Source organism: Panthera onca, chromosome D3, assembly GCF_046562875.1.
Source record: "Panthera onca isolate mPanOnc1 chromosome D3, mPanOnc1 haplotype 2, whole genome shotgun sequence".
Taxonomy (NCBI): Eukaryota; Metazoa; Chordata; class Mammalia; order Carnivora; family Felidae; genus Panthera; species Panthera onca.
In genome coordinates, this window is record NC_138350.1 from 45,608,809 (window position 1) to 45,623,519 (window position 14,711).

The 14,711-nt window shown below is 45.8% G+C and overlaps 1 protein-coding gene across 2 annotated transcripts in view; it reads left to right on the plus strand.

Annotated features, from left to right (window-relative positions):
* Positions 1 to 14,711, plus strand: part of LAMA3 (laminin subunit alpha 3) — a 272,108-nt gene that overhangs the window by 162,035 nt on the left and 95,362 nt on the right. For both annotated transcript variants that reach the window (XM_078435375.2, XM_078435376.2), the window contains exons 28-32: positions 598 to 724; positions 814 to 953; positions 2,508 to 2,623; positions 3,799 to 4,010; positions 5,446 to 5,650. In XM_078435375.2, the coding sequence (XP_078291501.2) occupies positions 598 to 724; positions 814 to 953; positions 2,508 to 2,623; positions 3,799 to 4,010; positions 5,446 to 5,650 (800 nt within the window). The remainder of the gene's footprint in view (positions 1 to 597; positions 725 to 813; positions 954 to 2,507; positions 2,624 to 3,798; positions 4,011 to 5,445; positions 5,651 to 14,711) is intronic.

Sequence of the window (14,711 nt, forward strand, 5' to 3'; positions counted from 1 at the left end):
AAGAATCCAAGGTGAGGGCTCCCTTCCCATGGGCTAGAATTAGTATGCCTTGAACTTCTTGCCCGTGCCAAGGGATGTGCACCCGGGCTTTCTTACGAGCTTGTGCAGGTGTGGGACAAAATATTAAAAATGAGTGATGGGGCTTGACACCTGTCAGGGATCAGACATCCAAAATGGAGTCTGACTCTTCGTTACAGGGTTATTACAAGTAGTTCTTGAATGCAGGAAACATTTGTGCACAGCCTCTTGGCAAACATTGTGCATTTATGTACCTAAGAGTGAAGTTGTTCAGTGATATGTTTGACTTTGGTAAAAGCTGCCAGACAATTTTCAAAAGTCCTTGTACCAAATTACACTCCATCCAGTACCATTTATGGTTGTACCACCACTGGTTTATCCATTCTGAGTTGTGGGTCATTTGGTTTATTTCCAGTCTTTCTGATTACAAATAGTGCTGCTGTAAACATTCGAGTGAACGTTTTGTGTGATCCTAGGTTTTCACCTCACTTGGGTAAATACCTAGGTTGTTTTGGTTTTTAACCTCTAAATATTCATAGTTCTGCAACTTGAAGAGTTTTTTTCTTTGTTTCCACTTAGAACCAAATGACCCTGAGAGGACTTGTACCACACCTGGGCAGATATGTCATTGTCATCCATTTTTATCAGTCAGCGCACCCAACATTTCCCACACAGGTGTTTGTGGACGGAGGGCGGCAGTGGGCAGGTGAGCTTCAGGGAGCAGGCGCCATGGCTGATTGCCCGGCTCGTCCATGCCTTACTGTGACAGGAACTCCTCTCTTGCTCTGCCCCCAGGTGTCTTCCGTGCCTCTTTTTGCCCCCACACACTTGGCTGCAGGGACCAAGTGGTTGCTGAAGATCAGGTTGAGTTTGACATCTCAGAGCCAGAGATAGCTGTGACTGTGGAGGTTCCAGAAGGAAAGTCCTTAGTGTTGGTATGTTCTTCTTGTCCCTCAGTTTGCCTTGGTCAGCCATTCTGTGTGCCTGTTTGGCTCGTGATGACATCTCCACCAGGGAATTGAAGTCATATTTATAGAAAAATGTTTAAATTTTACGGCTACCTTTTACCAAAAAAAAAAAAAAAAAAAAAAAAAAAAAAACCAGCGACAATTAATGTCAAAGGAAATTAGAACAATACGTAAGTGAACAGGAAGAGAAAAGTCCCCGCAAGAAACCAAGAAACTCTGGTGAACAAGAATCTCACTCTACATCAGCCCCTCCTCACTCCTCACCTGACTGGTCTCTTTCTGAAGCATGTAATACTCCTTTGTTCTTGAAGCTTTCTTTTTTGGGCTGCCATAGCTGTTTCTCTCATTTTGTTCTCAATTGCTCTAGTGTTCCTTCAGTGACTTCTTTTTCCCTTTGTCCCCGTATGGTGGCATTCCCTTGGGTTCGAAGTGAAGCCCTCTTGTTCTGTCCTTTCTCTGTGGATGCTATCATCTGTACCCATTGATTCCATTCTCTCTTCTGGGGGGGAATGACACCACATCTCTGAATTCATCTCTGATATTTTCTGAGCTCCAGGCCCAGTTTGGGACCATCTACTGCATATCTGCATAGCCAGAGACCTTAGGAGTCCCTCAGACTTAAGCCTGTTACTTGCACAACCCCAGGTATCCCCTACCCTGTTCCTTACCTTGGTTGATGGGATCATGGTCACTCAATGCCTGTAAAGCCTTCCAGAGAGCCAGGTAACATTGTCCAGGCCCTGCTGTGTGACCCTCTAGTTTCTTCCTCATGCTTCCTTCTCTCTCTGAGGATGCCATCTTCCTAGGGACAGGGACCTGGCTTTATGCATTTTATATCTCCTGTGCCTAGAACACCACCTGGCACATGGTGCTTGGCAAATGCTTAAATTATTGACTAACATGAGGGCAGTGAGCTCTCTAAGCTGTAAGGTGGTAAATAGTTGACAAAGACATTTGAAATTTCCTATAGCATTTATAACTGGAATAGTCTGATCTGTAGTAAGAGTAAGAGAGCCGAGCAGTACTTTTAAAGCCTAGGGCTGCAGTTATTCATGCTAAAGTATCTGACATGATGTAAACTTCAGGGCAAGCCACGGTCCGAGTTTCCCCCATTGATCCTGCCATTTTGGTTTGTTCACCTTTAAAAATACAAATTGCAACCTTTGGAGATCCAGAGCCATCCCAGGCATAGATCACATGGGGCCCTGGCAGTGCTAACAGGCTCCTGCTCACCCCTTAGATCTCCTATCCCCACATAGCACTCAGGCTGCCGCTTCTCTGAGCAGGTGCTCTGAGGGACCGGCCCCGGCCCATGCTGTTCCCTACATAGGGACGTGAGTTGAGCCTTTAACACTGGCTTGAAGTATTTCTTGTGATTCTTTTTTTTCGTAAATCCTGTTTCAGTTGGTCTTGGGCTTAACAGTAAAGAACATGGATCTTAGTGAAGAGAAAATATAATGAATAGCTGTAGGTGTGCCCTGCTGTTGGAAATCCAAAGACACGCTGACAGGTTTCCTTTAGGTCCGTGTTCTGGTGGTGCCTGCAGAGAATTACGACTACCAAATACTTCACAAAAAATCAGTGGACAAATCATTTGAGTTTATCACCAATTGTGGAGGAAACAGTTTTTATATTGAGTAAGTATAACTTTGTGGAGATTCAGAAGGCTCTCCCACATTCCCACTGGGAGCAAGGCCCAGGGTGGGGCTGGCCTTTGGGTCTGTCTTCTTCTTCCTGGTGCCCAAGGAGGTGGCAGTGAGTCCTGGGTCTGGGGCGGGAGGTGCTTTTCCTCTGCATACACCATCCCACACCAGACCTTGTCCTGCACGTCTGGGGAAGGTTACCATCCTCAACATCGATCTTACCAGAGGTTCACCCTCCAAGCTGGGATTCATGGGCTGCTTAGGAGTTTCTTGGCCTCTTTGCTGCTTCCTGTTGTCCAACTCAGATTCCTAAAAGACAACCAGAAGGGGTACTTTCTACTGGGAGAGCACGTCAGCCCCGATTCTCCCTCTCGTTTGCCATCTGATTGAATGAGGAGTGTCACAGAGAGGTTGACTTCCCTGTCCCCTCACCCTGTGTCCCTGAATGCTAAGAGCCCAGGATATTCCCGAGTATCGGTTCCCACTCTTCACTTCTGCAGACACTCCCTGCCCCCTGGGAGGCTTCCTGGGGGACCCAGGAGCTCCAGGTTGCCCTGGTAGGCAAATGTCTCCTGTACAGAAAATATTAAGAGTAAAGGCCCTGAAGTCAAATAGCTATGGGTTTGAATGCCTGCTTGGTCACTCTGTAGCTCTGTGGCCTTGGGCATGTTGCTTAACTTCTAGAAGCCTCAGTTGCCTTATCTATGAAATGAGGCTTAGGCCTAACTTGGGTGGTTGTGAGGTTGAGACGTAGGCAAAACTTCTAACACACAGCATTCAATAAATATAGGTACTTTGCCTTGTCTTCCTCTTCATTGTTATTGTTATTGGTATAGACACATATAGGTATAATTTTTTTGGTAACCACTTTATTGAGATATAATTCACATACCATGGAATCCATCCTGTAGGTGAATTTTCACCCTTTTATTTCAGCTATCAAAAGTTCCCACAAGCCAGTCCTGTGATGTGCTCTGGAGTGGATGGGCACAAGGAAGGGTGGCTGTCACTGGCTGTGAATCCAGGGGTGGGATAGTTTCTCATTTCTTCCCAGACTCCAAAGCCCTGTCCCTAAAACACCCTTTGGTGGAGCAAGAGGGAAGGAGAGGTTGGGACTCTTACTGGGCATGCCTCCCGCGATAATACCGTGAGTTATTTTGTCTTCACAGCCCCCAGACGGCCTCTGGATTCTGTAAGAACTCTGCCAGATCCCTGGTGGCCCTTTACCACAAGGGTGCACTGCCCTGTGAGTGCCACCCTACTGGGGCCATTGGCCGGCACTGCAGCCCAGAGGGCGGGCAGTGCCAGTGCCAACCCAATGTCATTGGGCGACGGTGTACCCGCTGTCGAGTGGGCTACTATGGATTCCCACGCTGCAAGCGTAAGTGCATGTTTGGGTCATCCAAGGTTGTCTCTGGCCCCAGGTGGGTGATGGTCAGCTAGGGCGGGCAGGCCTTTTTTTTTGAGAGAGAGAAAGAGAACGAGGGAGGGATAGAGGGAAAGGAAGAGAGAGGATCCCCAGCAGGCTCCATGCCTAGCATGAAGCCCAACACAGGGCTCAGTCTCACAGCTGTGAGATCATGACCTGAGCCAGTATCAAGAGTGAGACACTTAACTGACTGAGCCACCCAAGTGCCCCTAGGGCAGGCCTTCTTGAATTTCACTGTCCTGGAGACTCACCTGTCACCTGGAGATCTTGTGAAAATGCAGATTCTTATTCAGGAGGCCTGGGTTGGGGGCTGAGAGTCTGCATGTCTTTTAAGGACTCAGATGATGCCCGTGCCAATGGTCCATGGACCACATTCTGAGTAGGTAGGTTCTAGAAGAGAAACATTTGTTTTTCCCATGTTATGGGTCCCATGCACTTGGCAAAGCAGGTGAGTGTAAAGAGCCTTAAGCATGGAAATATTGGGAGGCTCAATCCCTCTTCCTATCGGAAGCCCCTTCAATTTTTGCAGCCTAACCAGAGTTCAACTGAAATAGGAGGAGGTGGGGCACCTGGTTAGCTCAGTTGATTAAGCATCTGACTCTTGGCTTTGGCTCAGGTCATGATCACACGGTTCACAAGTTCAAGCCCCACATTGGGCTCTGTGTTGACAGCATGGAGCCTGCTTGGGATTCTCTCTTTCCTTTTCTTTCTGCCCCTCCCTAACTCATGCATGCATGTGTGTGCTCTCTCTCTCTCTAAAAATAACTAAATAAAACTTAAAAAAAAAAAAAAAAAAGAAATAGGAGGGGAGGGCCAGAGTCACAGGAGCATAGTACTGTCTGAATGGGAAGCCCAGGGAATTTTATCTAAGAACCATCTTGTGGCCTGAGATGCTGGGTCAGCATAGGCCATGTGCAGTGAGAGGTCCTGGTGTGGTGCACACAGAGTCCTCTCCTGGAGATCAGCCGATGCCTAATGGGGATCCTGCTGCTGTATCATGCCCTGACCTTGAGCTCAGTGCACTAGGGTGATGTGGAGGCACTTCAGGGAGCCTGTGAGGAACAGGACCCTCTGTCGAATGAGAGGTGTCTCATTAGAATGGCTTGTAACTGCAGCTAGGTGGGTTCCTTTGAGTACCTGTCTCGGTGCCAGTGGGTCCAGCTGTGCCTCACACTGTGTCTGCCATGAGCAGGTGGTATGGTTGGTCTTGGCTCCAAGAAAGATACCTTTCAGATCTACCATGCTCAGTAATGGCCATAGTGAAGAAAAAGTGAGACATTTCTCCCAGACCTTTAGAAGCTTCTGGAAATCCCGGTAGTTGGTGAAGTCCTGCCGGTGGCCAGGCGGTGTCTAACCCTTACACCATGTCTCTTTATTCCCTGGCCAGCATGCAACTGTGGCCGGCGCCTTTGTGAGGAGACGACGGGGAAGTGCCTCTGCCTTCCCCACACGGTCGGGCCCCAGTGTGAGGTGTGTGACCCGCATTCCTTCAGCTTCCACCCCCTGGCCGGCTGCGAAGGCTGCAACTGTTCCAGGAGGGGCGCCATTGGGGCGGCCACCCCGGAGTGTGACAGGGACCACGGGCAGTGCAGGTGAGCTCAGGTGGATTCGCCTGTTAGGGCCTGTTATAGGAAGATGTCATCCGCACGCTCCGGTCACCATTACTTCCCGTGTCTCACGGCTCCAAGGACTGCACTGTGTTCACCTCAGGGTGGAGCTCCCCACCGAATGGGCTGTGGCGTGTGGAGTAGCGGTCCCCTCGGACCTGGGGAGCCTGGAGAGGTGGATGGCCAGTCGCCTGAGGTCATACAGCCTTACCCATTCACTCCAGCGTTGTTCTCAGTGTGTCCCATATGTATGCATAATTAAGTTATCATTTCTTCCACTGTGTCACCTTGTGGTGAGCACTAGCCATTTGTATTTAGGTTTGGGCTCCAAATCTTCATTCTAGGGTAAGCGGGCAGGTTTGTTGAGGACAGTGCATGCATGACAAGGTCCAAAGCCCCCAGGCCTGCCACCCTGTCTCAGACAGGCAAGCTCGAAGCGGGGCTGGGGCCTCCACAGTGGGCCTTGGTTGGGGGTAGACAGGCAAAATAGGTAGGTATGCTCTAGAGAGCCTGACCTGAGAGTGGGGCTGCGTGGGGACTAACCGAGAGGTCCAGCGACTGATAAGAAACAGTGGCCGACGTCAGCTCCCGCAGACACTGCGTTGCTAAGAGGTTCTGCTCAGCAGGTTGAGCTCTCATTGGAAACTGGAGGCCAATGTCACCTGATTGCATGTCGTCAACCTGATCTCAGCAGGACTGGTGAATGGCCGCAAGGGATGAAGGCTAGATCCAGTCTCCTAGGAGCACAAGCTAGAAAGAGTGGAGCAGGAGGTTATGTGGCAGGAAGACTGAAGCAGAGCCACCACATTCCAGGCCTGCGTGGCAGTGTGCAGGAGCAAGCAAGCGTAAGGGGCGTCACCCGCCCTATACTCCCACCCATGATGGGGAATGGATGGTTTGGAGTCCGTGCCTGTGATCTGGGTGTGACAGGCCAGACAGCGGCGGGGGCACGGTTGCTGCTGGTGGCAGGCATCCGTGACTGTAGTTCAAGAGCGGCTGTGTTAGTTTCCTGTAGCTGCTGTAACAAGTTGTCACAAATGGGATGACTTACAACAATAGACAGTTATTTTCTTATCGTCAGGCTAAGAGCCCAAAATCAAGGTGTTGACAGTGTCATGCCCTTTCTGAAGTCTCTGGGAGGGAATCTGTTCCAGGCCTTTCTCTTACCTTCTAGTGTTGCCAGCAGGTCTTGGAGTTGCTTGGCTTATAGATGCATGACTCCAGTCTCTGCTCTTCACATTTTCTGTGTTTTGCTCTTCACATTCTCCTCTGTGTATGTGTCTCTTATAAGGACACAGTCAAATTGCATTAGGGCCACCTTACTCCCGCATGACCTCATCTTAACTTGACTATATCTGCAAATACCCTAGTTCCAAACTTCTCAGGTCCTGGCGATTAGAACTTGAACGCATCTTTTTGGGGGAGAAAATTCAACTGTCTATAGCAGCCTAAGGAAGGACCCTTGACCACACCTTTAATTGTTGCCCGGGTGCCTAACAGCTCCTTTGTGCTACAGGAAAGGAAGGTGAGTGACAGCCTGAGTCATGAAACATTCTGAGTCTTTAAAACCACAGGTGTGAGTCCCCCTTGAGTCAGCTCAGTTGCTCATTCTTCTCAAACCAGGAGCCTAAACTGAGTGTGATTTGTACAAAGAATTTGGAGGTGATATTCAGTGTTTTCTCACCACCATTAGTTAACATTACATTAGGTTCTGTTCCCTCCAGTGCTTAAGCTGTTCTCTGGAAGGAAGTCAGGCACTTAGTTCATTACCGAAGATGCTACATTGGGTGTCGAATGCGCCCATGGGCCTGTGAAAACGTCTGACTTATTTCCAGTTAATTACTGACGTAAGAAGACAATGGCACTTAGGGTGGAATCACAGACTTCCACCAGCACCTGTAGGAATGCAGGAATGCTAAAGAACAGAAGACACACTGTGCCCAGGAGATGCTTATAGGCTTGTGGCTGGAGAAGGTGGAGAAGCAGGAAGCCAAAAGGACCTCTCGGCGCCGATCACGACCCAATGAACTTTATAGAAAGGAGAGAGAGAAGTAAAAGAGGTGTATGATCCTATGACTTCGTTACTGACCTAGATTTGCTTCTCCAGGGAAAATTGCCTCCATTCCCCCTCTTTCAACCCTTGGTCCAAAAAAGTAGCTGGACAAATGCCAGAATCATGTAGATTTGCTCTCACATGGCCATCACTACCTCATTTCAGCTGGGCTATTTGGTATTCCTTTCCACATCTCCTCTCCTGACCTCTTTATTTCATATAGCTGGCTCTTTTTCTTCTATTCTTTCATTGATGGGTGTCATTTTCCCTCTGGAGGCTAACAGCCCCACTACACTTTTCATCTTGTTCTTTTCTACCTCTCCCAAAGGCCTTCTTCCCTCAAATAGCAATTGTTGCACTGTTATTTTCTACTACTCCCTTACCACTGGCGTCTCCCTTTTTATGTTCCGTAGCTGCCAGTCTCCCTTTCTTGAAATACAGAACCCTCTTATAGACAGCAAACTGACAGCCAGTCATAAACATTTAACACCAGAGCTCCAGAGTATTTGTAAATAAAATGTGTGGCTCTCAATGGAAACATCCACAAGGATAGGGAAGATGGAATATTTCTCTCCATGAAGCCAAGACAGCAACACCAACAAGGTCTTCCATGTTGGTATGATAAGTGGTCATGGAAGAATTAGAACAACAGTTGAAAGACAGTTATCCAAGCCAGTCTGTTGCTGCTGAAACATTGTCTAAAACACACACAAATATCCTCAGATATCTCCTAGAACATCCACCAGACCAAAGGAAACCATAGAATTAGGACTGGCTTCAGAAAAGGAAATCCAGGGTGTTATAAAAAAGGCAAACAGATTGAATTAGGAATAGTTATTTTCATTTTAATATATTTGAAGGACAAATCAAAGGAAATAATTCAGTGTCTTTTTGTGGAATTGGTTGTGTGAATCCTTCAGCATGAAGAGTATCTGACAAATAAGCAGGATGAACGAAAGGGGAGGTCTTAGCAGTAAAATCCTTTGCTCACTTGGAACACCTGGGTGGCTGAATTCAATCAAACGTCCAACTTCGGCTCAGGTCATGATCTCACAATTAGTGGGTTCGAGCCCCGTGTCGGGCTCTGTGCTGACAGCTTGGAGTCTGGAGCCTGCTTCGGACTCTGTGTCTCCCTCTCTCTCTGCCCCTCCCCTGCTCATGCTCTGTCTCTGTCTCTCTAAATAAACGTTAAAAAAAAATCCTCTGCTCACTCAAGAGGCATAGCAGGAATCTGGAGATAAAAAAAAGCCGAGAGAACAAGGTTTTGTCTGAACAGGATAAGCAATGCATGACCTAGAGGATGCGAAACTCAGGGAAGAGCAGGAGAGGAAGATAAACAAGGGTGTGCAGAATGGTTATCAGGGAGGGAGAGTGCTGGACGAGGATGGAGCCCAGGATTCTGTAGTGGCCTCAATCACAGCTGTGTGAAGAAACTTTTAAAGTCCTAAATACTGAAAACATTATAGTTAAATTAAAACAAAACTTACTAAGCCACAAAATAAGTGTGTGGCAGACCAACAGAGTCCTGTTTTTCCATAATGACTACTTCGGCTTTTCTTTCGAAAGCTGAACATACAAGTAAAAAGTTTGGGGCTGGGGGGCACCTGGGTGGCTCAGTCAATTAAGCGTCCGACTTCGGCTCAGGTCATGATCTCACAGTTCATGAGTTTGAGTCCTGCATCAGGCTCTGTGCTGACAGCTCAGAGCCTGGAGCCTGCTTCAGATTCTGTGCCTCCCTCTCTCTCTGCCCCTCCCCTGCTTGTGCTCAATCTCTCTCTCTCTCTCTCTCTCTCTCTCTCTCTCTCTCTCTCTCTGAAAATAAATGAATTAATTAATTAAAAAAAAGAGTCTGGGCCTGAGATGGAAGTTTGGGATTGGTTAGAGTAACTGAGGACCCCAAGGAGTAGGTGTGGCCACCCAGGAGGAAGCACCAGGTGTGGGTTCTGCAGGGGGTACCTTTGTTTCATTGTTGGAGGCAAAGGAACCAAGGAGATGGAGAAGCAGTTTTCAGGCAGGAGGCAGAGAGGAATTCTCTGTCTGAAAAAGGGAGAATTCTAAAAAGGGGTAACTGGTCAACAGAATAAATTGCTGCAAACAGAACCTCACACATGGTTTCTCAATCCTGCTGCCACAGAAAAAGGAAATCAAGAATACATTAAAAGTTGGAAAAATGCATTGAGGCACCATCTGTGATAGATAAATAGATTTACCATAATATTTTAGGTAGAAATTATAAGGGGTGTTTACAAAGTTTCACTAGCCAATGACAATTCAGTAGATTGAAAAATTCCTAACTCAGGACAAAGGCATACTGTGTAGTTCTGCCCAAGCCCAAGGAAACATCAACAGGAATGGGATCTCATTGGCCTGTATCACACCTAAACCAAGAGGTGAAATTGGTTCTCTTGACCTTACCAAAGAGACTGTAATAACCTGATGGGATGACATATCTCTCCATGATCAAAGTACATTTGTCATGAAAGGGCCCTTGACAGATAATGCAAGAAATACTTTCAGTTTATTATGACTATAAATTGCACAAATTGCTCATGGTAATTCCACTGTTTATGCTGAAAAAGCTCTGGATTACCCAAAGGATTATTTTTTTTAATATGAAATTTATTGTCAAGTTGGTTTCCATACAACACCCAGTGCTCATCCCAACAGGAGCCCTCCTCAGTGCCCATCACTCACTTTCCTCTCCCTCCCACCCCCCATCAACCCTCAGTTTATTCTCAGTTTTTAAGAGTCTCTTATGGTTTGCCTCCTTCCCTCTCTGTAACTTTTTTTCCCCCTTCCCCTCCCCTATGGTCTTCTGTTAAGTTTCTCAGGATCCACATAAGAGTGAAAACATATGGTATCTGTCTTTCTCTGTATGACTAATTTCACTTAGCATAACACTCTCCAGTTCCATCCATGTTGCTACAAAAGACCATATTTCATTCGTTCTCATTGCCAAGTAGTATTCCATTGTATATGTAAACCTCAACTTCTTTATCCATTCATCAGTTGATGGACATTTAGGCTCTTTCCATAATTTGGCTACCAAAGGATTATTTATTTAGAAAATAATAGAGGGGCGCTTGGGTGGCTCAGTCAGTTAAGTGTCCAACTTTAGCTCAGGTCATGATCTCATGGTTCATGAGTTTGAGCCCCGCATTGGGCTCTGTGCTGAGAGCTCAGAGCCTAGAGCCTGCTTCAGATTCTGTGTCTCCCCCTCTCTCTGCCCCTCCCCTGCTCACACTCTGTGTGTCTGTCTCTCAAAAATAAATAAACATTAAAAATTGTTTTTTCTAAAAAGAAAACATTAGAGAAAAGAATGATCTTCTCCTCACCCCCAAACAAAATTTCCTGATGGAAATGAAGAATGTGTTTAGAGGAACCTAAAGTTCATGTGAAGGAAATGATCGAAGATGTCTGGAACTTGCAACAAAAAGTAAAAAACCTTTCTCAGTGATACAACAGACTGTCTTGGAGTTGTACAAATTATCACAGATCACAAAACTTAAACATTGGAATTTTCAAATTTTATTTCACTGTTTGTAGGTGTTCAAGTTTATCATACTAAAATAAAATGAAACTTACAAATATTAATCTACTTTAAAATAAGTTATAAGAATAATTGTAGCAATCCACAATACTCAATCTCTACTTAATTAAAACTGTTTAGGGGTGGCTGGGTGGCTCAGTTGGTTAAGGACCCGACTCTTGATTTTTGGCTCAGGTCATGATCTCCTGGTTCATGAGATTGAGCCCCACATCGGGCTCTGTGCTATCAGCAAGGAACCTGCTTGAGATTCTCTCTCTCCCTCTCTCTGTCTGTCCCTCCCCCACTCACACTCTTTTTCTCTTGCAAAAATAAATAAATAAATAAATAAATAAACATTTTTTTAAAAAACTGGTGTAATTTTAGAGACAACTGAGAATAAATTAAGTTGGAACTGTAAAACTGAGCCCTCGACTCACCTTTGTCATTAGCTGACTAGAAGACTGAGCAAGTTACTCTGCCTCGCTGGGTCTGTTTCCTAATCCATTAAAAGTTTGGTAAAATTATCACTACCTTTCTACCTAAATGTAAAATCCTGTTCTAATTCCTCTTCAATCTCTGATTGTAACACAGAAAATATTTTAAAATTATGTTGTATAAATGCCAAAAAATCCATTCTTTTGGCCGACCCTACACTGAGTTCTTAAAGATGCTTCTGTTGATTAAGATTTTGTTTTTAGTAGCAATGCTAATTCAATCTAAGACCATGAAAAAAAACATTGCTTTTAATAATGGAAGATTATGTCATCAGATTCTGTGAACAGAGGAGCTAGAATGTCCTCAGAAGATTCTATCAATCACTGAAAGATACAAGAAGCTGCAAATCACTGCTTTAAAGAACTAGCATGATGCCGACCCCTTTCAGGCTATCTTGAGATCAATTAAAGGAGATGGCAGTCCACCTGGATGTTCAGTGAAGCCACCTGTACAAATTCGCCTTTTCAGAAGAGCAGGAGCAAAAGGAATACCTTTCTGGAGGGGGAGGGATCTCTATCTAGGCGAAGCCTCACAGATTTACCAAATGTTTGTGTTAGATGGAGAAGTAAAATACCAGAAAAGGTCACAGACTTGGCATTCTTGGAACAGAAGTGCTTCTAGCTAGGCAGAGTCCCATCGGCCCTGCCAACTCGGAGAAGCAATTCCTTTGATGCACTTCGTCAGTTCATAGGAATGGTAAATTCCAGGCAGCTTGGGGGGACACTGGGACACGGTGGCGAGCAGGGCGGATGAGTCTCCTACCATGGGGATGGAGCTCAGAGTTTTTACCTACATTTTCTGTCTTCCTACATCTTCTGTAACACCAGTGTCTTCCTCCATACCCTCTGAATGATCTGTGGCTGTGTCACTGGTTCACTATCCTGCTCCCCAGCCTGAGAGGATGCGTGGTGTGAGTTTGCACAAGGTTGCATGTGCCCTGGCACTCACCATTTGGGTGATCTGAGTCCGTCTCTTCTCTCTCTGCCTAATTTCCTCGTCTATAAATAGAGATGCTAGAGGCACCTACCTCGTGAAGTTCTTTAGAAGATTAACTATGCTGTGCAGAAACCCTTAGAACACTACCCGATGCACACTAGCCCCAGTAAGTATTAGCTATTATTATTGTTTGCCAAGTACTTGGCTGTCTGCCTTCTTCCCTCTATACTTTGTCCTCCTGAAAACCCACCCACTCTCCTGGCTCCTGCCACCCCTTCCTGGATGATTCCAGATCCAGAGCTTCAGTCCTGACCCTTGATGGCTAGCTTATCCTACCTTCATTGTACATCAGTTCAACCTGGGTTCTTTTATTGCTTAATTTAGGGGACCTCAGACAAGTCCCCTAAACTCTTAGAGCACCTGTCCCCTCACATGTATGATGAAGTGTTAGATTAGATGATCTTTTAGGGCCCTTACAACTCCCAAACTCTTCCAACTCTGATTCCATATCTGAAACCCCTGCCATTGTCCTGCCTTTCAAACCATTTCTGCCTTTGAAATTTTTTTTTAATCCTACTTACTGGTAGTGGTCTCTTCCCGTCCCCAAAGCCTGAAATCCCAGTATCATCTTAAAATCAACTCCTTTTCCCTATAGTCAATCAGTTGTCAACTTCTGGCAAGATATGTATTATCCCTTTTCTTTCCACGGCTCTCTGCTGCCACTTTGGTTAAGTTCTTTTACCCCCTCATATTTAAATGATAATGGTGGTCTCCTCATTGACCTTCCTTTTCCTGGTTTACTGAAGCACTCATTCATTCATTCATTCCTTTTTTGGCAGGGCGGGGAGGCTTAACTGAAAAGGAATATGCTAAGTACACAATTATCCTGGGATTTAAAAATCTATTTACCCCATAATTTTGTCACTAATACATAGAACTATTAATCTAGTCTACAAAACTTGAGGTAATGTGGATAAATGCATGTATGTTTATGATTTTATCTTCTTGGTATTTTTAACTCAGATGAAACATTTTTCTCAATTACTGTGATTTTTTTTTTTTTTTTGCCTTAAATTCTATTTTGTCAGATATCAGCATGTTTTATTGCTCAAACTCTATCTAGCACTGTCTCCAGTTTGGGTGCTGTGCCTCATGCAGAAGGTACACGTGCCTACTAATAAGAGGTCATGGTCTGACAGGGGAACCTGTACTAACCACTAGTGTGGCATGGTGAGGGCCATGTTGTGTGCAGGCTGCCTTGGGGACACATGGAACTGCCAGGTGCCGCTTTCATCACATCACTGCACAAGAACCTTTCTCAACAACCTGATAGGATGAAGACTGGCTTTCGTGGTAATATGGCCCCCACCTACCCTAACATAAGCCTTTTTTCAGTTTTCTTCTCCGACTTGGTTTTCTTACTTCCTCTAAACACTTTATATATGTTCAGTTTTCCAGGTATCCGTTCTCCTTCCCCCTCTTCTGTTACGCATATCCTTCAAGCGTTATGTGTTAAAAGCACAAACTTGGGACACACGGGTGGCTCAGTCGATTATGCGTCCAGCTCTCGATTTCAGCTCAGGTCATGATCTCACGGTTTGTGAGACTGAGCCCTGTGTCGGGGTCTGTGCTGGCCCGTGCGGAGCCTGCTTGGGATTCTCTTTCCCTCTCCCTCTACCCCTCCCCGCTCTCTCTCTCTTCCTCTCAAAAATAAACATCTTTATGAAAAAAAGCACAAACTCAAAGAAGGCATGAAGCCTTCTATGAGTCCGCAGAGATATCCTCATCATCTCATTGCCTAAATGAGATGCTTACCCATCCCATTTCTCACATGATTACCTCACTTTCTGCATCTCTGTGTCCTGTGTTCTCAGTGAAAATGTGCCAAGGTCAAGACCCACTTACTCTACTTTATCCCCTCCCTTCTGCATCCCCTAACACAGGAATATGTGTATAGAAAGCACTCAGTGATTATTGAATGAATTGATGACTGAATAAGGTAGACTTTGGATTCTAGATTACGACTGGGGTTG